At 41.4% G+C, this 26677-nt stretch overlaps 1 protein-coding gene across 1 annotated transcript in view; it reads right to left on the bottom strand.

Moving 5' to 3' along the window:
* The window catches only part of grik4 (glutamate receptor, ionotropic, kainate 4), a 67455-nt gene that overhangs the window by 24426 nt on the left and 16352 nt on the right, over positions 1-26677 (bottom strand). Inside the window, exons 4-9 of the mRNA XM_068745281.1 lie at positions 19287-19452; positions 17530-17708; positions 14845-14898; positions 3877-4038; positions 1540-1692; positions 698-802 (exon numbers count right to left, since the gene is read on the bottom strand). Coding sequence (XP_068601382.1) covers positions 698-802; positions 1540-1692; positions 3877-4038; positions 14845-14898; positions 17530-17708; positions 19287-19452 — 819 coding nt within the window. The remainder of the gene's footprint in view (positions 1-697; positions 803-1539; positions 1693-3876; positions 4039-14844; positions 14899-17529; positions 17709-19286; positions 19453-26677) is intronic.

Genomic DNA, 26677 nt, shown 5'->3' with positions numbered 1-26677 from the left:
AGCCGGCCCCAAGCCTGAATAAAAGCAGAGGGTTGCTGCAGGAATGGCATCCGGCGTCAGACTTTGCCAGAATTTAAACATGCAATCAACCTTAAATAAGAAATAAAGTTTTTTCAAATCTCACTGACCCGATGGCCGTTTATTTTAGCCAGCGGCAGTTCTCAGCTTAAGTCAAGACAATTTGCATATTTACAATGAAAAATGACACTCTCTTCTGGGGGGGAATAATGAAGTGCCCATAGACATCGCTGCAGTCTGGTATGTGTTTGAAACAGGACATTGAAATACATTGTTAATCAATTCAACCCCAAAGTAGTAATGTGAATTTAATACCTTTTTTAAATTTTTTAATTTTATATGAAATACCGGTATGTTTGCTGAAATAGACAGCCCCCACCTAGAAAAATTCCACCACTGCTTATGGGTATTGTTTTCATCAAAAGGTGCCAGTATGTGGAGCCTAACTCGTGGTACATCCCTACAATAAAAGACAACGATAACATTTCCAGAAATACTGAAGAACTTTAAGGAATAACAGGTAAATCATAGCAAGCAGAAATGTGGTATTCAGCAATACCTCCCAGAATCCACCATCAGCCATGTGAGGTTTAGGCTTTAGCGGCTGCTTTCTGAATGCTTGACTTGCGTTTACTTCTAAGACAAACGTCTGATATGAAAGACTGGGAAGTTACTTTACCTGCCTTAGGCCATTCTTGCTGTTCTGCATGATCCTCAGGGCATAGTTAGACCGCTGGCCATTGCTGTTGAATTCAATATGGCCTGTCAGACCATCCAGCTCTACCTATCCAAAACAGAGAAACCGACAGGCTTCATGTCATCCTTAGTGTTGAATGATGTTGGGCTTATGAATACTTGATGTTTTTGGATGTGACCATAATGTTCCAAAGATTAGCAAGCAGTATACAAGCATGTAGGAAAGCATATTAAACAGACATTGCACGGACTTTGCACTACAAGGAGATTGTTTAGACGGCTTGATCTGTGGGTCACCTGATCCAGATGTTCTTGCATACAGCTTCCCTGGTTAATGTCAGAGTAAATTCATGGAAGATGAAATTTAGACTAATAATAAAAAGAAAGGGCAGTAACTAATTTTAAATTTAGAGGACAATAGTCATCTTCACATGTTCAGACACTGAAAACATGAAGTACTTAGACCAATCGCTTACATACATTTTCCTTTGTAGGGAGATTTATTTCATCTCATTGTCACAGAGATGAAATAAATGATGGAAAAAAGTTCATCTTAAAAGTTGACATCAGCTGTAATGGCAAATATCTAGGCTATGACATTCAAAGAAAAGGAAAGTAAGCTTGCCTTTCTGATTTAATGTGATTAATGTATTTAGCTGCTATTGTTGTGTATGCAAGTTGAGCCAAAGATAACAGTCAAAAGTGCAGCTGCTTATTAACCATAAAGAAATGAACATGGTATCGATGCTCTCACTTATCCCAGGGAATCATATTTTGGATAGTTCTGTCATCTGTATTCATCACGTCCAGCATGATAATTCTTACCATCCTCAGATAATTCATGAGGCTGGTGCCATGCTCCCAGATCTTGGAAGACTTGCAGGAAAGCTGAGTGGCACCAACGTTCTGGCTCCGGTTCAACTCTTGGACTGCCGCCACCACCGCGTACACTGCATCAAAGAGTAGAGCTGAGGAGAGCTGCAGAGAGAGAGAGAGAGTGGAAGACAGTCAATGCATTATGCATTCACACCATTTCAAGAACACACACACCCAGTTTCCTATTTTATTTTGAAAGATTTATTCAGTGCTGAGTTTTTTTTAAGTGAGTCTTGTTCTGAGCATTGATTTGTTTTCATCTTCTCCCTTTCTATACATTTCCTTTCAGTTTATCGCGTTGCCCTTCTTGCATCTTTCCCCTAAACCTTCCCTCATTCAATTTCCCCGAGTGTGTGATAGCGTCCTTGCTTCCACCTGTCTGATTGTTTTCCTTCATCTCTTCCTCCTGTACGTTCAGTTTGTGATTCTATTTGTTGCCACTTGTTTCAGCCATTTTTTCCAGAGCGCCAAATGAATTGTTTTGGTGTGTGTGGGTTTTCGTTTTTTTTTGGTTCCTTGCTTTTGTGTTTCATTGCTTTTTTATTCATTTTTATTTTGTTTGCAGTGAACTCTTGTGTATGTTTATGTTTGCCCTCTTTGGACTGCTTTAGTTTTTTTTTTAATATAAGTATTAAATCTATGAAATGCACCTAATGAAGTGTAGTATTATCAATGAGGCAATTGTTTATGATTGATTGCATGGTGGTTTATTTTTGAAATCATTCAACATCTTAGCATTACACATTTAAAGAGGTCACTTGAGTGCATTCTTGTATGCATGTGCCCCAGAATTAAATTTTCTCCAGACTTAATTACAGTAAATGAAAAGACAGCAAATGATCGATAAGCTTGGCTAAACTAGTTAATCACAGCATTGCCCTGCCTTCTTTTCTGACATGTAGTTATGAGCTAGTTATGCACAACTTCTAATTGCTGCAGGCACAGACCTGCTGAGCACAAAGCAATATTTACCCCCGCCGAGGCGAGGCAGAGGTTATGTAATCGGAGGCATAGATCTGCCTGTGGGTTAGCAAGGAAACGGAAAAAAGTTATGGATGGTTCTTGATGAAATTCTAAATATTTTAATGAGTTATATTCCCAATAACTGATGGTGGTGAGCATTTATAAAAATAAGAATAAACAGGTTTTACAAACCCAAAAGCATTAATTATGAAGTGAGAGATATACAATATATCTGAATTGCAAAATAGTCATAATTACAATCTAGAGGTCCATGCAACGTTGTTTCCTTTATCATTTAATTCCAATGAATCACTAAGGCCTTAAATGTATTCTTTAAAAGTTAAAGCAACAAATATTTCCAAGACTATGGTAACATTAAAATACAAATATTGCTTTTCCGAGTGATCATTTCTGAACGAATGGATGAGGTAGCTTTGCCTAGACCAGGGGTGGGCAAACTTTTTGACTCGCGGGCCACAATGGGTTCTAGATTTTGACAGAGGGGCCGGGCCAGGAACAGATGGATGGAGTGTTTGTGTGAGCTAATATAAATGACATGTAAAAGACATTACATGAAAGGATTTGGCATTTTACAGGCAGCATTACAGGGAAAAGGTCAAATGAATGAGGTTTAATTAGGTATAATAAAATGTAATTTAATGATATCATTTGGACAAGTTCGGCGGGCCGGATTAAATAGCCCAATGGGCCGTATATGGCCCCCGGGCCTTGGTTTGCCCATGCCTGGCCTAGACGTTCTGCTGGGGAGGTCGTTATTAGCCTCATGTATAGGTCATTTATATCTAATCTGATGAGGACGATGTAGAAACTACTCGCATCACTAAGAAGGGAACTTTTTAAAATATCTAATTATTTAGCTACTTATTGTTTTCTAAGTACAAACCTGCAGCAGTCTTTATATATATCGCTTATTCAATATTGCAGAGCATGACCCGTTGAATACTGAGGAACAATGGATGATTGGGGGGGGTATGCTATGAGTGTATGACGCTATGCTGCTCTGCATTTCCTCTGTAACAAAAGTAACAATTTGTAATATATATATATAAACACAACAGGAGGTCTGCAGCACTACTAATGGGCTGCATTGGAAATATCAGCCTCTTCACTTTTATCTCAGTGACTGTGCTCCTTCAGTTTGTGAGGTTGAGATACTGCAGTAGTACTAGTAGAGTTATGGGGTGCATTGAAGTAATGATTGCCCTGTTACCTTGCCAAGGACATAAATAAACCGGTTTCATCCATTTACCTAAAGCGGGTAACCTTGGTCTTCCCTGCGTGTGAGAGCGTGTGTGCACTAACTGGGGTTCCGGCGAAGGGTACGTGGTCACAGTTCTCCTGCCAGGACCTATTAAGGCTGAGCACAAAATCCTGGAAGAAGGGATGAGTTCTGTTGAAGACTGAAAAACCAATGATGCTGACGCGTTGGTCTGCCACACTGTCCAGCTGGAGCAAAGAGAATTCCTGCAGATTAGAAAGACAGAAAGAGATTCTTAGTTGAATGCAGCTGAATGACTGCAGAAAGAAGGAGTCATACTCAGCCACGACCTGCCATTAATACAAAAAAATTAAATATTAATTTATAGAAACAGTCTCTTAATCAACCATCTTTCCAATCTGATTTAATGTCTCTCATTAACACTTCTTATTTCAGATGATTGACAGCAAAGCTCCAGTACTTTGTTTGTGCAGCCACTTGAGCACACCACCATGCATTTTTCCATATGCATATCCTGACATACAGGTCAATATATGAATACTAGATTGCAAAGGGCACGCTTTCTAGCTGTTGCCTCCAGGTTTGATTCCTTTCTGTGAGGAGTTTGTATGTTCTCCCCGTGTTTGCGTGGGTTTTTGTCAGGTTCTCTGGCTCCCACCTCCAAAAACAAGCAGTTTAGGTGAATTGGTTAACAATAAATTGTAAGTGTGAGTGTGAGCATTTGTGTGGCCCTGCGATGATTTGCCGTCTTATCCAGGGTGGACCGCTTACCCATAGTTAACACCAGTTAACGGCGAAGCGGAAAAGCAACTGTAGACGAAACAAATGTCATCATTTCATCTGCAGGAAGATGGATGGATGGGGGACAGAAGGAGGCAGTGATACAGGAAGAGTCTGAAGGAGACTTGAGACAGGATATTAGTAAAAAAAAAACAACATGGACGACTGAAAAAATGATTCCTCTGGCTGGGGGACAGTGGATGGTGGTAAGGTGAGGAAGGAGATGCAGACAAGCACAAAGCAGAGGAGGCATGAGTGTGACAGCGCACGGACATATCAAGAAGGTTAACCGAGGTATCATAACCCCCCGAGGTGGCAGCTTTCACCTGGCACACATTTTGCCAGCTCACTTTTGACAGCTTGAAACAGGCAGATTCTACCTGTCTGTTTTATCACCAAGGCCAAGGTCTCAATGAAGAGATAAAAAGAATGTTGGAGGTAAACTTGGTGACAATGGCATGTTTAAAGGACATTAGAGAGGAGAACAGGAGAACAAAGGGAACGCGGCCTCGCACATGAAGTACAATAGTCAGGTTTGAAAAGGAAAATAGAAAGGGAGGCATGCCATGTGACACTAAGGATTAGGTAGAACACCTTACTACCAACAAATAGTTTCTCTTCTTCTAGTCAACCAGAGAAAAATGTCTCCTGGTAGAATCAAAAACTCGCAAAGTCCAAGTCACAGCTCTACTTAGCAGGAGCACTTCTGTAAGAAGAAGATGGATGAGATGGATTTAGACAGATGAAATAGTGGCCTCTCATTCAAAACAAGTGAATATGTCAGTAAATTCAAGAGCTGATAGGCAGAAAACGGTCTCGGCGTACGGAAAGACGAAGCATGAGCCAGTCCACTTTAAAGTCGCCGGGCGACTGCACTGATAAAGACCAGGATCACAGGAAGTGGGAGGCCTCCCGCAAACCTCAAATCCTGCAATCGTTTTAGTTACACCTGCAATGTGTTTCTGTACTTTTGATGTAAAAAACAACAAAAAACAAGTTCTGTCCACAAATATATTCCACATGTGTAGATAAGGCCGACAGCACGCTCAAGGTGAGCTACTAGGGCATCATGAAAGAAACGAGGGACATGTTTATGGAGTTTTAGCGGGAGTAGAAATATATGGCAATGATCTCTGCCTGGGGGCAGCAGGAATGACGTGTGTGTAAACCACATCAAACACTTTGTAGTCACGAGCGAGACAAACATGAATATTTATGCATAGGCCATATATTTTCCAACGGGAAGCTTTTGTTTTTCTCCTCCTGGCCCAGCCTTAAACTATCTCTCCATCTTTCAAAGAGGATAAGAGGAGGCGAACGTGTCTCGCTTGTAAAGACAAATTGCAGTCGGACAGATTTGTTGTCACTCCTCTGCCGAGGATTCTTTTTCTGTTTTTATTTTATTTTATTTTTTACAATTGGATTGAATTAAGACAACGTTATTCAGAAGTGTTTGCATTTCATAAATCACACTTACGTTTCTATGGACTTCCTACATCTTCTATTATCCCTCCTGGGGATTCATAAGCCTTTTGGGACTGGCCCTATAATTACTGGGCTAAGTGTATTTTAATAGATCATTAAAGGCAGATCATTACACATGCCCCTCAAGAGTGCCTGTATGCACTAGTACAGCAATGTGCACAACCACACACAAGAGTGTGAAATCCCTGCAATTGAGAACCATGCACATTTACTTCATCACTGCAGACCAAGGTCAGACAAAAAAACGTGGTGTGATTGAAGAGTTTCAAGATCCAGATGCTTTCACAGATGCGACACACACACACTCAGAAGCAAACAGACTAATTTCCTCCATGTGAAGAATTAAGCAGCCTTGCATATTAAATAACATTGAATATGTGGCACAAAGCAGACATCGCTGACTAGAGGACATATGGTTGTTAGCGGTGGAAAAAGGACAAAGATGAGTTGGAGGGCAGAAGAGAGAAACGTACCGTCACCGCCGACTGGGTGAAATAGGTGGAGAAGCAGAATGATGAGAACAAAAAGAGAGAGGAAGAAAGAATGAATGATCTATAATCAGTGGTAAGAGATTAGCTGACAGTAGGGGAAGAAAGGGTGAGAAAATGAGAGGGGCGGGGAGTTGGAGGTGGTTGGGATTGACAGCTTGGATTGGGTCCAGGACACCAGCAGTATCAAGAACTTGGCTGAAGGAACCAAAAACTGTTGCTTCACCCATACTGCTCTTGACTCTTAAAACCTGACCAAGCGAACCGGAGTTCGCTTGGTCAGGTGTGACGACGACTTTAGTTTAGTTAATGATCGCTCAGTCCGTGAATTTTTTACTAAAATAGTGTGTCGCTGAATTAGTCCTTTGAGCACATGGCAGCACTCCTCTCTGCAGGATTTAATTACATTATGGTCACGGCCAAATCCTTGGCTGAGACGCTTTGCATAAATGTGACTGTTTATTGAAGCCATTTCACATTTCTTGAACTTCCCTGGGCTTCGCCGTCCCTGGAAGCGCTCCATCAAGGATTGCATTGTATGTTACTTGTCTCATGATGTAATACCATTATGCAGGTTAATGTTCTAGCTGCAGGAAACGCTGGCATCGTTCTCCATAGGGCTTCCGAGTTGTGCTGCAGAGCGGGAGGTAAGATGAGGTTAAACTCACATATGATGTGGCAGTAAGTGATGCACAAGAACGGTCCTCTGCCTACACAGCAGGCGGATTTGACTGCAGGGTGTCCTGCATACCCTCTTCATCGACGCAGCCTCGTGTCATGCATTCTGATGGGTCGTCATGGTTTAATAATTATGTGGTTGTGCCAATAGTCCCCCTCAGGTTTTTGGTGTCTGAGCAAGCAGTCTGCCTTTTCATCTGCTCTGTGAGTGCATGTTTTATTCTTAAAACCCTTCTGTTATTTCTCCCTCCATGACAATACATTCTTAAACCTAATATATATCCTAAGGATATGGCCGGGAGCACATTGTGAACATGTGACCGTAGTCTCGTCTGCAGGATAGAGGATCTGTTAGCTTTCAGGGAAAATATTAATTCATTTTTCAGAGACACAATTACCGATGGTTCCGATTCAGAGCCAATATATTTTTTAACAAGCTAGTACAATTCTTAGACATTGCCCTGCGATGGACTGGCGGCTTGTCCAGGGTGTGTTTGTTTTCTTGATTTGATTTTGTGCACGTGAGCTCCTTTTTTTGTCTTCATTTGCCTAGTTTTGGTTTAGTGGCTTCTGTGAATGTTTTACTGCTAAATCTTTGTGCAGCTCTCAACCCAGCCAAGAAATGTGGCACATTTTTCAACAGCTTATGGGGTGTTCTGCCCCGTGATGATAATGAAAGCTGCTAAGTAAATAATATACAGAAGCACAGGTTTAGGAAATACTTTTAAATTCTGACAGCAACACAAAGCCATTACATTTCCAAATAATCTGCAGCACTGAACCATAAAAAAAAACTTCAGCACAGAAGAATCAATTTTAGGTGCACCTTCATTTATTTAATTCAAAGCAGGGGTACATGGTCAAACTGCTGGGGTAGAGAGGTAGGACAGATGTTTGTGCAAAATCTTTTGTGGTTTCCACATTTAGCGAGGTAAGCTAAAAACACATATGGCAGAGAATTGTGCCAAAAACATTCTGGCAAATAAAACATTTCACCATATTATCATTTGCAGTTATTTTGGTTGGAGCACTCCTTTCTGTGAACCACACTGATTTTACGGATAAAGAAACAATTTTGGGTTTGGACTTATTCCTTAAATCATAATAATGGATAAGAACCTTCAGATTCACACGCGACCGTGTGTCCACATATACAGCTCCAACACCATAGTTATATTTGCTGATAACAATAACAGTCATCATGCCAGGACAATAACTTAATCCTGAATGGCAAAACCAAACGGAGATGTCACAGCTGTTGACACTCAGCACAGCCACTGGCAAGCAACAGATCTCACAACCAGATTTCTACCAATCAACCTGCACGCTGTGCTCCACGAAATGTCCCTGCAGTGTGCCATCAGAGGCTCCAGCAATGGGTGTGGTGCACAGCGACTTGAAGGACTCGTGCAGAGCATTACGCAGCCAACCCTGTAGGACAAGCTGACCACCTTTCACTGTTTCTGGCGCCAGCATACAGGCCCTGCAGCTGGAAGGCAAAACCCACCGCAAAGGCAATGACAATCTGCTCAGAGGTGGCCACAGGCCAAGTCTAGCACTGATTCCAGCAAGCACACTGGGGGCTATTTGCAGATGCAGCTACCTATACGTCGCAGAACTGGACAGGACAAATACATAGCCATTGCACATTTGTACATCAACGAATGTGTGGGAAATCTCACAGTGACGATGGAAATAAATAGGGATGCACATCAAAAACAGAAGTTTATCAAAGAATGGGTCAAAAACCCATTGATAGCATGCCTTAAAATGTGTGTCCATTGCATTGCCGGTGAACGACTGTGATGAATCATTCTACAGAGTACACACACAGAACTTGGTAAAACAAGGAAGCTCTTAATGCCGGAAAGAGTTTGGAGCTTGTTGTCAAATTTGTGAGATCCTGGGTCCAGGACTTCACCCTGGTTACAGGACGGACAGGGTGACCAGCATCAGGTTTCTGCATGGGAGCACATATCTCCTAGGACCTCTCACAGACAACACACATTACCTTACAGGTGAGAAAAAAAAAAGAAATCACACCAACGTTTGTGTTTCCTGAGGGCACTGAAGAAAGCTGGACGACCACTAGCGATGATGGCAGCCTTTAACTGCTGCTCTATAGAGAGCATTTTAGCCTATCAAATCTCAATGTGGTATCGCAGCTGCTACAACAGCAGACAGGAGGTCACTTCAGCTTGTTGTGTCCGGAACACAAAGGGTAATTGGAACTCAACTCCCAGCACTGAAGGAGATCTACATCACTAGTTGCCCCAGGAAGGCAAACAATATCTACAACATCGGCCGTTTGTGCCGCTGCCATCAGGCAGATATTATAAGACCATCTGCAGTCGCACAAATCGGAAGAACAGCTTCTTTCTCAAAGCTGTGGCTTTTTTAAATCACAAACAAATCAGCAGCCAACAGCTTCAACATTGAGTGTTTCACATTGCTGCTATGTAAATAACACATTTATACAATTTGCACAACCCATTCCATCTTTATTTATGGTGATATTCATATTTAAGGGGCGGCATGGTGGCGCTGTCGCCTTACAGCGATAAGGTTCCGGGTACAATTCCTATCTGTGCAGCGTTTGCATGGTCTCCCCTTTCTCCATTTTCCTCCCACCTCCAGAAACATGCGGCGTAGGCGGATTGATAACTCTGTAGGCGTGAGCGGTTGTCTGTCTCTGTGTGGCTCCGGCATGCACTGGCGACACGTCCGTGGTGTACCCTGCCCGTCGTCCGTAGTCAGCTGGAACTGCAGCAACACCCTCAAGGTGGATAAAGCGGTGGATAAAGTCGTCTCGTGTCACGAGGGTCAAATGATTAATGTCCCATTAGGGAGGCTGAGACAAACCATCTGCTTGGTTTGAGAGACAGACTTTTGTAGGATAAAAAAAAAAAAAAGAGATGGTGAGTGAGCACATACAAAAATACATGTTTGATATTTTGTGTCTCTTTGTTTGTGACAGTTAGGAAGCAACGGCGGCTTGTTTGGCTGCAGTGACAAGAAGCATCACGGCTATGTGGAAAGGAAATGGAACATGAAAAGCAAAACAAGCAGACGGGAGGCGTGTGTGTGGAGGTTCAAATTGATGGCCCCCATCTTGCAGAGAGGTAATATAATATGTCAGCCGGCACGGCGAGTCAAAGTTCGCTTCTGATTGTTTTGTGTGAATGTGAGTGTGTGGTTAAAGAAAAGACTTGTACGTCACAAATCAAGAAGCTGCTACGCCCAATCACGTGCTCACCTAAGCTTCAAATGGCATTCAGCATACCGTGAACATACGAGTCACTTCCAATCGGATGTGAATTATTGAATTCTTGTGAGAGACTTCACATGGGAATACAAATCACTCTGATGGAACCCATGAAGCAGCGATATATGTCATATGTGTTCCTGCATGACTCTGTTGAATGGGCCCGACATAATTAGGATGCGACATCTGTTCACGATCTCCAAAATAAAGAAAGAAGAGGGAGCTGTGCAGGAACTATTGTGGCTCCTGCGATTCCACGGTCCACTGCACATTTCTCCACATTAACCTGTAAGAAAGGCAATCATTCTGGCTGAATACCAATGCCATCATGGACACATGGCGGAATATACAAAAGAACCAAATGAAAGACTGGAGCAGTGAAACTGGTTTGTATAAAAAAGTGTGAATCCTGCAGACTGCCTGCATGTTTACATCGACGGGAGTGTTGAGAGGATTCAGGAGAAGCAGCTTACTCAAAGGAGCAGCCTGGCAGATCGTTAATCAGGGATGGCAGGAGAGGAGATAAATGAAGTGACAGCAGAGGACGCAGATAGCAGGATGCAGCCGTTGGAAAGTATAGGGAGCGACAGGGGAGAGACGGAGAAGGAGGACAGAGCAGCAAGGATATAGATGGAAACATATGAGGAATCCTGATCATCTTGATATCTGCAAGGATTTTAGGAATTATGTGCCGCTGAAATTGGGGAATGTAATTCCAATAAATGAATTTTTATGAAGTTAAATTACTACTTTAATCAATGCATCTTTCAGATTTCATCCCACTTGGAATACTCCCCTGATAGTCACACACTTTTTAGATGGTCATTAAATCTAATATTAACTTAAAAATCGAGCTTTTATTTTCTGTATAAATTACATTTTATGCTATTCAAGGTCAAACCTCCTGCCCACACAAGTGTGAGTAAGAATCCTTTACTGATAATAGACGTACTATAAAGTGAATTACCTTCATCTTCTCTTGTTAATGAGAGATTATGATGTGCGAACCCTAATTTAAAATAATTGAATTTAATGAAAGCAAAGTGAATTATTTGAAACTCAAACTCTCCTTTTTAGGTAACTTGCTCCCTTCTCTCGGGAGTTTCTCGCCAGTGTGATTGTCTGCCCTGCCCTGATTGTTCCCTATCCCCCAGGGCATTCGGTGCATTACTACCATTTACAGAGATGTCCAACATTGAAGGGTGGAAAGTCGGAGAAGAACTGGATGCAGGCTGGGCTGGGCAGGTTGTGGTTGCTGGCAGATGCCAAAGTCATCGAATGCACAGTAGGCCCACGAGTATCATCTTGATGTAGTGTTTGTTTATAATATGCTTGTAATACAATATCAGATAAAGATAGAAACACCCCGACACTTACTTTTAAGTGTCCCTACAAGCCCTGGCAATCTAAAGAGAGCTCCTAAGAGACCCATCTCGTCACCGGCATTTGCAAACTAATTGACAAACAAACACATTAACTTGAACTTAATGGCTTGAAAAGCAATTTTTTAAATAACTTAGGACACCGCACTGTACACTGAGTAATTTTTAAACGCTGAAAGAAAAACAAACACATCAGATAGTATTTCCTGTAATAGAGTGCAATCTAAATAAATGGCTGAAACAATGCTAATAATAAATGAAATCCATGAAGCATCTCTGCATTGGTTTTGAAAATCTACCATCTACAACAAATCAGCTGTGCCCCGCAAAAATACAACTGGGATGCCAGAGAAAAGTGGTGGGGCAATTTATTATACCTAAACATAACAAAACAAAGAGAGGCTCTCACTATTCTCTCCCTCTTCTTCCTCAGATCTCCTGAGGGCAGGACCTTGATGATCCAGACTTTCTTCTAGAGACCAATGAGAACCTGGTGTTTTGGGATAACTCTCGGTTATGGTTGGATGAGAGGGATAGAAACAATGAGCACAACTAAATCCACTGCACTCTCTCCTCAGAACACTGTGTTTTTGTCACTTTTTGTTTGTCCATGTTATATGTTTCGTGTTTCACCGTGGTGTGCACAGCCCTCTACGGCGCAAAGCAGGAAAATTAAACTTAATAAAATACAATAGGCTAGTCTGCCAAGAGGGCAGGTGACGGTCACAATCACAATCAAAATAAAATTGCATAAAACTCTTGCAGTGACTAACGTCATGTATGTTGTCAGTCTTGAGAACAAATGCAGACAAAAAAAAAGAAAAACTAAACTAAAACTAAAACAAAGAGAGGCTGGCGAACAGCATGTCAAGATGTGTGGAGGAAGTGGCAAGAGTGTCTTGAGTCATAAATCAACTCGATATGAGTCCTCTCTGCAGGACTATTTAGAGCAAAGTGCTTTGAACCCCATTACGTTTCATTAGGGAGACTTGCATCGCCCAAATTTACTGATAGCATGAAATATTTTACAAGCCGAAATATTTATGATCTTACAATACCTAAAAAGGAAAGAAAGAAAGAAGAAGAAAGCAAGCGAGAAAGAAAATATTTGATTGATTTATAAAAGGTGTGCTTATATACAATATAAACACACTTGTACATAAATATTGGGGAAATGCTAAACTAATTTAATTTACATAAACTAAACGAACCAACGGAAGATAAGCTTCAGAGTGATCTCAGACCACTTCACCATTTTCACAAGCCACGAGTTCTTATTCATGTCTGTGATAATCGAAGTCGATTGTGAATCTTGTTTGAATAATGTTTTTTAACGTTACTATTACATTACCCGCAACATTTTTATTTTCCCTTTTCAGATAGATTGCTATTTTTGTCTGGCCCAGAAGGAAGTTTAAAAATGACCAGTCTTTTTTTTTCCTGCGCTTAAAACCAATAATGTCGATTTGTTTGTTAAAAATGAGACCAAACGAGAGAAAGATTCTCTCTAAACCCAGCTGCTGATGAACACTGGGACGTTAAACCGGGTTAGCCAGGGTGGGGACTGGGGACTGCTCTGGACTACCTGGTTCACCTTGTCAACGCCATCTAAGAAGATAACCACTGAGCTAATGATACAGGAGGCTGATCAAACCTTCTCTCTGACTACCAAACTGCACATCGGTCCCCTGTTCGGTGGCATAACGATGTGTCAGGCGCCCAAACCCGGAGGCGGAACCAAAGGACACGTTGACCTGTTGGCCAACCAGTGAGCTTCTCTGTTCCCTAGAACGTATCAAAAACTATCAAGTGTGACTGTGATGTAACTATATTAAACTGAAATGTGAATAATGATGCAAAAAGTGCACAAATGCCATCTCTCTCTCACTTCCTTTGACACTCTCCCAGCATGCATCAAGAAAGAAAGAAAGCAGGAAAGTAAGATAAAAGTAACAAAAAGGACTCCTCATTTACTCATTCATTGACTGAAATTAATGTTGACTGTAAAGATGACTTTAGACTATTTGACTTCACTCAATGGGGCTTGGCAGGTCTTTTGTGGTTACTATTAAAAGACAAATTGCAACAGCAGCAACAACAATAATATTAGTATCATGTTTATGTTTTATCTAATCCCCAAGTGCCTTTCAAACAACAAGTGACTGGAGCCACTGTATTAATGCCTGTCACTAACCTGCGCATGCAGTGAATGGGAAAATTCATCATTTCCAACCGCTTATTCCGCAATCGGGTTGCGGGCCAAGCTGGAGCCAATCCCAGCAGTCAATGGGCGAGAGGCAGGGGACACCCTGGACAAGCCGCCAGTTCATCGCAGGGCAACACAGAGACAGACAACCAGCCACACACACACTCACACTCACACCTACGGGCAATTTAGTGTCACCAATCAGCCTAAGCTGCATGTCTTTGGAGGTGGGAGGAAGCCAGAGAACCCGGAGAGAACCCACGCAGACACGGGGAGAACATGCAAACTCCTCACAGAATGGCCACAAGCCGGAGACGAACCTGCTACCATCTCGCTGTGAGGCAACAGTGCTTACCACTGCGCCACCAAGCCGCCATGGGAAAATTAACTTTGCCATATTGATGCTCGGCTTCACATCCTCTGCCTTAACTCCTGTCTGCATAGCTCCATCCAATCAGGCATTAATTCATTCATAAGAAGAGTATCCATTAACACACATTATTACAGTACTGATGTTCACAATATAGGAGTACATAATAATAATAAAAATAAGCTTTATTTATATAGCACTTTTTTTAGAAATAAAATTCCCAAAGTGCTTTAACAGATAATAACAAATCAACATGAATCATATAAACAAAAAATAAATATTAAACAAACATTAATCAATGTAAAATGGGTGTATAAAAGCAACAGTGCCATAACACAACAGTATAGGTCGTATGAACGTTGACTCAAAATATGCACATCATATCCTGTTTGCTTACCAGAGATGTGAAGATGTAAGTGTAGTAGACAGACAGCATTCCCAGCTCTGATGCCTACACCGCAAAAGACACAAGGAAAGGCAATATAAAGAGATAAATGAGCGACAGGAGACACAAAACAGAAATCACAAAAAGACGTCGTGAGGGCGGCGATTCAATGTAACGCTAGCTCTACCCTGCAGAACCCTGATCAGATGAGACACCTTATCTGATGATGGCTCTCAAAGGAGCAATTAATTTCTGAGATGCATTAGTATGCACAAGTCGGCGTGTCTTGAAATGCGATTAAATCCTATTTAGAGTGAGTAGCAGTGAAGGACAGGGTGAACCGTTCACAGTTCACTTCATTACAGTCATTGGCAAAGGGAAAATCGTCAAGCTGCAGGTTTTTGTTTAATCGTTGCAACACGCGTCATGACTAAAGTAAATACCAAACTCATCTATATATCAAACCAGAAAGTTTGAAAGAGAGCAGAGACAGTTGATTTACTGATTAAAACATGACACGCATGACCCATAACTTCTAATCTTAACAAGATGCAAATCACACCATCGAGCTGGCTGGTGTTTCTCGGGAAAATAGAACAGATAACGGGCCGAAACGTTTTAATTGTGGTGCACTGTATTGTTTTTCTAATAGTGTAACAGTCATAAAATGTAATTAAAAAAAGAGCAAAGAAGACATTTTAAAATATTAGTCAGTTGTACTTATTTTTTTTTTGCAATTTGGAGACCTTTTTCCCTACTAAGATGTGGAGTGACGTTTTGTTGCTCTAAACCTGTAGGATAATGGGTAAAGCAGAGCTACAAGTGAACTGATTTGGCAGTTGTGAATTCCTAATGGGTTAGGAGGAGCATTTGTGAACATTAAAAGGAGTTGCAGCAGGAAATCTGCACTAATCCACTGTAAGGGACGCGTAAGGCTCTATATCATCACAGAGAACGTTTAATTACAGACAATAAATTGTCATATCTGCAACATAAATTGCATCTGTGTGGATGTTGTATGCCATTTGGTCAGTACTCAACTTAAGTGCCCTGCCAGATTATACATAGTAAAATATTTAAAGGCAGCAATTATCATAGTAAAACACCAAAATACACTAATGAAAGACTTCCTCATCTATAAATAGTATGTCTCTGAAATTAGGATACGCAGGATTACTAGTACTACGCGTTATGTAAATTGTTAACATCCGTCCTGGAGTTACACACTATAATGCCTCCTAATAACACAACAGATTACCTTTACACAACAAGCAATATTTAAAAATAAGTACTTTTCTCCTTGGACAGCCAGTGCCTTGCAGACATCGCCAAACAGAAAGTCATTCTATTATTCTAACCTAAATCTCCTATGAATGATGCCCACATCCCATTCAAATGAAACAATACAGCAAACACAAGCAGCTCGTTTCCTCCATTTCAAATAAGCTTTATTGCTTTTTTATCTCAACATTTTTTTTGATTTTGTTGTTCTGCTGTAGCTTTTAGTCATTGCGCATACAGTTCCAACTATGCTGGGCTTGTTATCTATCCCTCTCTGATTCTGTAGAGCTTGTCACTATAGTGGAGGCCTGAATGAACAAGATTACATTCAGAATGTGAACATTGGTGACCTAAACCTGTCTGAATGGTAAAACCTTAGAGAGTGAGACCTTTGTCTGACAAGGATTTGATGTAAGAAATAAACAGATGAACAAGAGGGCATGTTTTGTATGACAAAGGACCAGCCAGTCCCTGCTGCAAAGCCGAGCACTTTAATCAACATCTGAGAGGACCAAGTATGGTGGCACATAGCCTTGATCCATTTTGAATCAACACACTCCAAATGTGAGATAGTAAAGCTCACTTTTCACTACTTGCAGCAGGATTTTCTTTCACAGAAAAAAGGGGGGGGGGGGGGGGGGGGGGACAGTAGTGAACTCCACCAAGACCTGCACCAAGCAGGTCATTCCCCTCGTAATTGGATTTACACCATCCACATGGTGATCTGGATCACAATCAAAAGGTTATAAATTGTTTTTGGTAACTTTATACACCAACCATAAGAAACTCGAAAACCCTTATTTTTAACTGATTTTTGAATTGGCTTAATTTGTTTTTTCAATGTTAAAATTACTATATTTTTTCCTGACTTCATTCTGGATCCGATCCAGATGACATTCAGCGGTGAGATAGACATCCTCATAAACATCGTTCGATAATCAACCGAGATGGGGAACAGATTTTGAAGCCCCATTGACTGCAATGTTACCAAAAATGCCAAAGTGATCCAGAATCCAGGATCTCTTCTGGATCATCACCAATTGAATCAACTGTTCTTGGTAAGATTCCCAACATTTCATCAAGATCCCTCCTGAACATGTTGAGTTATCTTGCTAACAGACAGACAGACAAAAACATAAGCTCCTCGACAGAGGTAAAGACAAGTAGGGAGAGAGACTTTCACTGCTTTGTGACCCAAAAATGCCATGGTTGTCATGGCACCTCAATGACCTGATGATGACTTCAACAACCGACTGAGATTCTAGAGTAAAACAGTGAAAGACCTAAAAGCAGAATATGTGAAAGGGAAAAAAATACCAAGAAAAACAGCTCTTTATTTATTACACTGTAATTGAAGTTATTATGACATGACATTTTAACTGCATAAATAACAGCCGTAATGCAAACCATACTAACCCGCTCCAAAATTATATGTGACATCGTGGCATTGGCATCCACTATAATAGTGGGGGTCTTGTCATCTCGTATTTCCTTCAGCAGTGGGGTTGGGTCGTGGCTGTTGTCAAGCATGCGTACCGACAGGGTCTCCTTGGAGATCAGGAACTGCCTCAGGAGCTGCTCCAGGTTCAGTAAGCCTGCCAGGAAGAGAGAAAAAGAGAGAGAGAGAGAGAAAATTATTATAATGAAGGGAAAATACCCCTTAAGAATAAAATAAAAAATACATTGGCTAAAATATTAAAGTTAGCCGGCTGTATTCAGAGGCTGATGATTGATATTATAATACAGTCTGAATGTTGTTCTTTCAGCCAATGTCTTGTACTCCAGCGGCGGTAAGAGCTCCAGGGAAGTAAGTGGGATTTGCCCTAATTACATAATGGTGTTTTAATGAAAATGCAGCAATACACCACTTTGCATACATTTGCAGATCCTTAGAGGTTATTTTGCAAAGAGTACTTTAAACTAATTTGCAAGGTTGGGTTACAGTGGGGGGGGGGGGGGGGGTCTGAATGGAAAGAATAGTGAACCACACTGCTATTTTGACAGTTATGTCACGTTAGCAATCTGGAAGATCCAAACACACACATTTACCATGATCTGATGCCGACAAGAGAGTCCAATAAGGGCACAACTTTGTGGAAAAGGACTTGTGGTCGCTGAGCCAGCTTGCTGAGCTTTGGCGTCAGATATTTTATGGATTGTTGCCGAGGCGACAGCAGAATAATCTGTCACACAGAGATACATTGTGGCAATTACAAGTCATCAGACTGACTATTTCAGTCTCTCCATGGCAGATCCACACTAACTGAAGCTCCATCCCGGCCACGAGCATCATGCCAAGTCGCTTCTGTTGTTACAACTTATTGTCTGCCTGTCTGTGAGGAGCATCACAATGCGTGTCAGCCTTTTCGCCCGTATCCAGTCAGAGTAGCTCCGTGCAGGATATCAAATAAAATGCTGCGTCATGTTCATGACATTTTATGCCCACTTGTACTTCATGTGGCAGAAACCGGAGAACATAAAAACTGCGCACAGATAGTATGTTCTTGCTGTGAGGTGACAGCACTAAGCAACACGCCACCGTGATAACATTTATTTAGTGTCCTCACTATTTGGACAGCTAAACGGAGGGTTCCAAGCTACCGTGTAGCTGTTTGTTGGGATTTTGTTCTTTCCGCTTCTCTGTTTTTGTTCCAATATCCGCGCACACTGTGATAAACTTTCTATCAGGCTCTGCAACGCTTGCCAAATGTCTGATGAGAAATAACCACGCCCAGACCTGCGAGTGTAGAACCGGAAAATACTTTCTAGCTCCTCTTTTTTTTTTAAACATTTAATTTCCAGTCCCTTCTCAGCACACGAGCGTAGAATAAAAGCCTCTCCCTTGACCTGCACACACAACAGGGAAACAGATTGACTTGCTATGCCTGTTGTCACCAGAGATGTATTAATAATCTGATTTTTATTTTCTTATTTTTTATGGTAATAGAGTCTGAGCCCTAAATTGGAAGAATGATGTGTATAAAAATGCATAGGAGGCAAAACAACTTGTATGTTTCACACGCCTTCAGTTTTAATGGGTTGTGTATTGAGGTTGGATTAAAACACAATATATTCCTTTAGAAAGTTTAATTAATGAATAACAACATTTGAACTTTGCTGGTGGAAGAGGGGAATGAACGTAATTTAAGGTGTGAGGGTGTAGCTCTACTCACAGTCAGTCTGAGCGCAGATGATGCAGGAAGTGGTACTGTTGAAGAAGGTGAGGATTGCAGCCACGGCGAGACTGATGTCAGTGTTGGTTGGCCGTAGGTCCAACGTGGTGAACCGTGGGAACTGAACCTTCAGAATGTCCTCTGGAGCCACTTTGACATAGGGCACCTGCACAGAGATATCGATGTCAGATTACATGGTTGCGTTGATGAAAGATGCAGATGCCTGCAGGTGGGACAACCATGAAAGAGGAAACGTGTGTGTGTGTGTGTGTTGAATAAAATATAAATATTAATTCAGCACTCAACTAGAGGAAACAAATTGCTCTGGATAAATAATTGTCATAAATATACTCAGGGTAACTTCCACAGTAAACCACAATAAAATACTAAAAAACTGAGATGACTTATTTAATCTACTTTCCCAAATGTCCGTACATGGAGGATCATTGTGCTTCTGTATTTACTCGAATGTAAAATGCAATGATTTACTTGAAAATGGATGAGAAACTGTCAGTAAATGGAATACATTGCTGCGTCCTGGTCTGACTCACTACACAAAGCACTTTACAATACGAGTCACCACACTAACATTTATGCAGTGGTGGTAACAGACACCTGCTGCTCTTTAGGAGTGCTGATCTTTAACACCATCACTCACACACAAGTGGAACGGCCCTTTGGAGTTCAGTGTCTTGCCCACGGATACTTTGCCATTGGAATCCCATCTACTATGGAAATTCCCTACAGTTTGCAGGGCTGGCGATCGAAGCCGCCCGTAAGTCGGCATCTTAAGCTCCTGGCCAGTGTTACTATGGGTTGCTGACTGCAAGTCCTCATTTACAAACATGTGTAAACAACATTTATGAGGAAATGATGATGTAATAAATCAAAGTGTTTTGCCAGCAATCGGAATAAAATAAGAAGTACAGAGGAAAAAAGAAAAGAGCCTGCCAAGCCTTCAGTAAAAATCAATAAATACTGTTTTTCCAGCTCAGTGCCACTGTGAGGTGAAAATATTCCACTGAGATTGATTGCCTTGTTTTCACCAGATTGATTAGCGATACTTGTATTCCTTAGCTGCCCCTAATGAATTCATCATTCCAGCCCTGCTGTACTGACACACACAGGCCTGACAAAGGCTAATGTCTGCCTTCAAGTACACAGTAAACCGCAGGAGGAAAGCTAAGTGCACATTAAACCTTGCAATCTTTCAATTTTCCAAAGCAGGATAAGCAATCCACACTGGCGCTGCCTATACAAACCTCCCGAGCTATCGGAAAATCAAAAATGGAATTCCACTGTAATCCAAACCCATTTTCCATCTATTCCACAATAACAGATTTATCTACCTTCTTTTCCATGTGATGAAGTGAACATCGAAAATCACCTGCAAGTGCTTACGGATGGGGCGAGGGCGGGCAAGTGTAGAAGAGTGCAGCCAATGTTGGGTCAGTCAAATGGCCTTGTGTTGCAGCAGAGTGCAGTCGGGCTTGAAGGGGATCCTGTTGGACATGTCGGGTCCAAGGGGAGGGATAGCAAGACGGGCCGCTTCATCATGGCAGATTGCTTGTCAACGCAGCTACCACTAGTATACGTTTCTTCCCCCCCGCTCTACCCCATAGCCCCCTCGATTGCTTTTCTATCCCTGCCCCTCAGGGTGTAATGGAGTCTCTGGGTATCCGGATGGGTGGGGGGTTCTGTGGAGCACCACACCTGAAGATTTCACCACACTTGAAGCCACTTTAGAAACATCCCTTCCTCGTGCAGCTTCCCTCCTCCCATCTGTTTTAGTCGTACAATTTCTCACTGTTTTTTTTTCTTATTCCTATTCACAGAGCAGATTGTTTACTCCTACCGTTTTACTTTTTCCATGCATCCTCCATGCTTTTCATTTGTGCAACCTAACTATTCGCTTAAAAACCTGACACACCTCAATAGGCAGGAGGTTTTAGAAAGCAGTTCGCGCGAACATAAATACACTTTTTCTCAAGCACACACTGACACACACAAAAAGAGACTCACTTTTTCCATCTTAATCCATTACTTGCAATGCCTTCCATCTCTGGGGGGGATTCATCCCTTTGCTTGATTCATCCTCAAATTCCACAGCATGTAGTCTTGATTTACTTAACAAATATCTAACTAGACTTGCCGATCATTTACCCAAGGAAACATTTCATTTTTTTCAAGTGAATTTAATTAATTTGTTATATATGAAGTCTTCAAATTGGAGCTGTGGGCTGTTGGTGACACATTCAAGGTGCACCCCACCTCTCGCCCACAGCAAGCTGAGACAGGCTCCAGCAGAGCTGTGACCAGCAAAGCACACACACTCACAACTATGTACAATTTATTGTAACCAATTTGCCTAATTTGTACGTTTTTGGTGGTGGAAGGAAGCCGGAGAACCCGGAGAGAACCCACGCAGACACGGGGAGAACATGCAAACTCCTCGCAGAAAGTCGGATTTGAACCTGTGACCTTTTTGCTGTGAGGCAACAGTGCTACCCACCACTGCTCCACTGTGCTGCCCTGCTGATAATGAGAGGCTTCATCCATTAGCTTTAACTTTGTCCCACTGCAATGTCTCAGGTGTGGCTGGTGGAAACCAGGCATTAGTGCGGTTCATTGGCATTTGAAGTGGATGATTTATAGTGAATAATTTGGCCCTAGCTTGGCAGAAAGTCTTAAAAGTCATTTTGTACAGTACAAAAGGATTACAATTTGTAGCGGTCAATGGCCAATCAGTCGTAGGAAGATGAAATGAATGTAATCGGAAGCAGCATGAAGCACAGTTTGTTTGTAATGAAAGAGTTAACTTAGCTAACAAAATGGAACAAATAAAGACCCAATTGCAGGATCATGCACAATGAAGCCTGGGTTTATGTAATCATCTGCATGCCAGAGACTTCGACTGGCCACTGGGCATTGCAGCACAGATGTTGCTGGGAGCATTGTCCATCATGCAGCAGGTGAAATGCCATGGCTGGAATGCTGAAGACAACTTGGCAAGGATGTTGATGCAGAGTGCCCGGAGTTGGAGGAAGACAGGTGGGAGACTATTATTTCTACCTGATCACCTCTCAAATCAAAAGGTCTATGGAACACTTGCTGCTGGCATTTGGGAAAGATAGACAAACATAATGAGTGAAAGGATGATGGATGAGAGTAGCAGATCCTATTGTGTATTTTAGGAGGAATGGAACATTGCCCACAAAGATCTATATTTTATTGATATACCAGTCCAGAGAGGGGGAAAAATTGAATTTTTAATAACTGTATTATTATTTATTTGCAACAATACAAGCCCAACACTTTCCTGATAACTTTTTAACTGGAAAAGATTATATTTGTGATACAGAAAACTTTGACAAATGCTACTGCAAAGCAATGAAGTTCTAGTTAAAGTCAGGAAGACGAAACTGGTGCTTTACTTCACTTCGAATCACATTTTTCACAGCGCTCACATCATGCTGAATCTTCCAAAGTAAATCTAATTTCCTTTTATACTTGTCTGGGGCTGTTAATCAGCTCTTCTCATCAGATGGTCACATCTATGAAATAGCATGGGACGTTGCTGCTTCACAAGAAAGTGAAATAAGGCGCAGCATTATTATGTGCAGCATGTTGCACATTTAATCAACAGTTGTGGTTACATGCACAGACAAGTGCTTTGCTTTGCCGGGTGCTTGGTCGTGGTGGATTGTGGGTCTATATAGAATGAAGAGTATGGTCTAGATCAGGGGTGGACACCTTTCTGACTTGCGGGCCACAATGGGTTGTAGTATTTGACAGAGGGGCCGGGCCAGGAACAGATGGATGGAGTGTTTGTGTGAACTAATATAAATGACATGTAAAAGCCATTACATGAAAGGATTTGGCATTTTACAGGCAGCAAAGCATGAATATGCAAGGATCATTGAATAAATTACAGGGAAAAGGCAAAAGGAATGATGCGTAATGAACTTCTATTCTTGGAAAGAGCCTTGATGTAAATTTGTTGGTATTTGGGACTATATAAATTTGACTTGACCTGACCCTGCTCATGCTTCAACATGAAGACCGTATGTGGGTTGATTCTAACTTAACAAAAGATAACAGAGTTGCACACACAGCATGCTGCTGGATGAGGAATAATACACGGTGCCCACCCTCCATGTGATCCTCTTCACAACAAGCAGGAACTAAACATCAAAAAGGCATCATCAACATGTTTCCAAAGGAGTCCATATCTTTTATTATCAAATGGTGCTTTGGCATAATAAATATTATATTATTTAAAAAAAAAAATGATACATTGTTCCAGCATAAAGGTTTACTGTTATCTATTTCAATGCAAGTTGAGAATTTTGAAACCGCATGAAAGAGAACTGCCACAGAACTATGTACTGACCTGTAATAAGGTAACACCAACAATTTCAAAACTCTGGCATGAGCCAAAAATTTGCAGCAAAAGAAAATCCAAAAACAGGAAATAAATGTGTACGGGATGATGCAGCTTCCACTTCCAAGACTTCTTCAGCTGAGAACCTGACATTAAATCCGTTTTTCACTTTAGCTCCTGAGATTTTAATTCTTAAGACTTCCCAGCACATAGATATGACAAACAGACAAACAGATAGAAAGATGGGTGATTAGAAATGCATAAGATAGATATGGAATATAAAATATGGAGCGCATTATGATAAGGATGCCATATGGGTACATTTAAAACAATCTTTTAAAAATTGTAAATTCTCTGTAAAAACTTCAAGCTGTTTGAAAGATAGCTTTTGCAGTGTGGAGGGTTGACATCAAAAAGGTAATTTGCATTAGAGTTAAATTAATTTCTTCTTTTTCAAAGTCTGAATTTGAGCTGTGAAGGCCTAGGAGCTGTCAAAATCCCATGGAGATTCAACAGACATCTTTCTGCTACACTGTTATGAATATAAAATGTAAAGTATAATCTCCACACTGTCTTTATTCTCCATATATCACAAGGTGGGCTCCGTCTCCCCCACACGGAGGAAAATGAAGACCAGCCCTGGATAATCAGATCACTGTTATGATCCGTGAAATCACTGGCTGGAGAGCAACTGATTTTACTTATGGTTTTAAAGCAAAAATTACTGCAGAGAGCCAAACCCGAAGATGGCCTTTGAGGAGAGAAAAAAAGGCTGACAGAACAGAACTAATACAACCATACACACGTATAGAACAGGTATAAAGATTCAACCTGAGAATGATTAGTGAGAACCTGAGCAAAATGTCCACTGCCCTTAGGGAAAGGGTTCGATGAAGGAGATGCAATGAGACAATAAGAATGGAGGGAAAATAAGAGAAGGAATAAGGACATGAGAGTAATGATAGCAGAAGATTATGTAAGGGCCTGTAACTGCCGTTATTAGAGAAGGGACATGGGTAAAGAGGAAAAAAGGGTGATTCTAGATACGGGATATTGAGTGAGAGGAGAAAAGTGCTACTTCAAGGAGCAACTAATGAAACCTCAGTCATGAGGCTTTTAATCTGCGTACAGACTGTCATCGACCCACGCGGACATACTCCGTACAGAGAGGACTCGAACCCACTACCTTTTTGCTGTGATCTGGCTAATTACAAGGGAGTCCAAGAAGATGCTACCCTGATTTGTGGGCTCATTCCCATGCCAAGAGTCATCAACTCCGTGGCAGCCCACCTCCCTTGGTCCATGAGAACATATCCCGCAGTTCATGCGGTCGAGGACAGTTTTCTTTAAACTGGGTTGTTCAGGCTTTTCTATGGCCAGCTACGGTTCAGTGTCTGGCAATGAAAGGGAGCACAGGTGCTGTGGGTGGTTTTCTGGCCAGAGAGGCTCTGCTGGGTTAGAAAACTGTCTTTTCATGTCACAAACAATCATTCCAAAAAATGTGTATATATATCCCCAGGGCTGTTGTGCTATTTGACCATTTTAATAAGTTTGCACAATGCTGCAATCACTATTATGAATACCTCACAATAATGAAACAAATGAAGCAGTGGGATGGCAACATAGATAGCTCAGAGAACGGGGAGAGGGATTCTAATTTCTTCAGTGGTCATTCACAGGCAATCATCTTTGCTTCAGCTTTGTCTGGTGGACCTGCTCAACAAGCACTGCTGCCATTTAACACGGAGGAATTCTAATAGAGTTATCTCAAGAAATGTTTCCAGACACCAAACTTTCTTGGAATTAAACCCAGGCATAGAGACACAAGGAACAGATTCACTATTTGCGAATTGCTTTTTCAGAGTAACTTCAGCACCATTAGCCCATCATTTAGACAGAGAGGGCTTTATCATGGGAGAAGAGCAAAAGAGACAGCAAATGAGATGGAATAGCACCTGCAGCACAGCCAGGGAGGTAAAGAAAACACCACAAACTCATGATAAAAAATAAGGAATGAGCATAAATGGTCGAGTTATTTTTAGATGGTTGCAGAATAGTTAATCATAATCATTGTGTGTGTATTTCTAAAGTGCACGTCTCTTAGTCGTGCTGTTCTCCAGGGCTTGACGTACCGGTATATCACTGACCGCAAACCTCAATCCAGTATGCGTTCTCTTTGCCCACCATAGCAACACCCAATCAAAATGCTTCCGTATAATGTCCCTGTATGCCTGCAACCAGATGGGCTTGCAAGCAAAGCAACCCCAAAGAATCAGACTGGACATTAATATTTGTGAAAACATCTGACACTATTTTAAATCATACGAGTATGTTAAACATGGGTCTATTTTATGCTTTGTCTTTTATAGTACAGATGAGGACGCTTAAACTGAGAGGAATCTGACCAAGAGCAAGGTATATATTAAAATATTCATATGAAATATTCTGCACATGAATACTTAATAAATGACATTAACTTAATTCAATTTGAGAGCTTCCCACAGCTAATAACAAATAACCTTAGTCCCATGCCTTTGAAGAAATATGAGTGGGGACTAAGTATAGACCTTTGTAATGCTTGAAGAAGAAAGGACGTTTTTGGACTAATCCATCAGATTTGAGAGATCACTTATAAATTAGAGTTTTAGTTCTTATCCGTAAATGCACCGAACACTTCTGCTATTCTAGTTACTTGCAGCAGGAAGCAAGAAGAACTGTTATATAAAGCTGCAGCTAATGCTTCTCATTAGTTATTACTCTGCCCTTCCTCTAAATCCTGACACCAAGCATCTCCCGCTACAAAAGAGAGACAAACCACAAACATTAACGCAGACAGTCAATATTTTGTCCACTGCAACTGCATCTCTATGAGTGTCTATTAGTGTGAATACCAGATGGGCTCAGTCTCGCTCTGTTGCAGTCGCAGTGGAAATAACCTCTGTAGCAGCAGCAGAAGCGACAGAGAAAGGATGGATGAAATGATGAACTATTGAGGTCTGTCAGCATT

Source organism: Brachionichthys hirsutus, chromosome 11 (genome assembly GCF_040956055.1).
Source record: "Brachionichthys hirsutus isolate HB-005 chromosome 11, CSIRO-AGI_Bhir_v1, whole genome shotgun sequence".
Classification (NCBI taxonomy): domain Eukaryota; kingdom Metazoa; phylum Chordata; class Actinopteri; order Lophiiformes; family Brachionichthyidae; genus Brachionichthys; species Brachionichthys hirsutus.
This window is presented reverse-complemented; position numbering and strand designations above follow the sequence as displayed.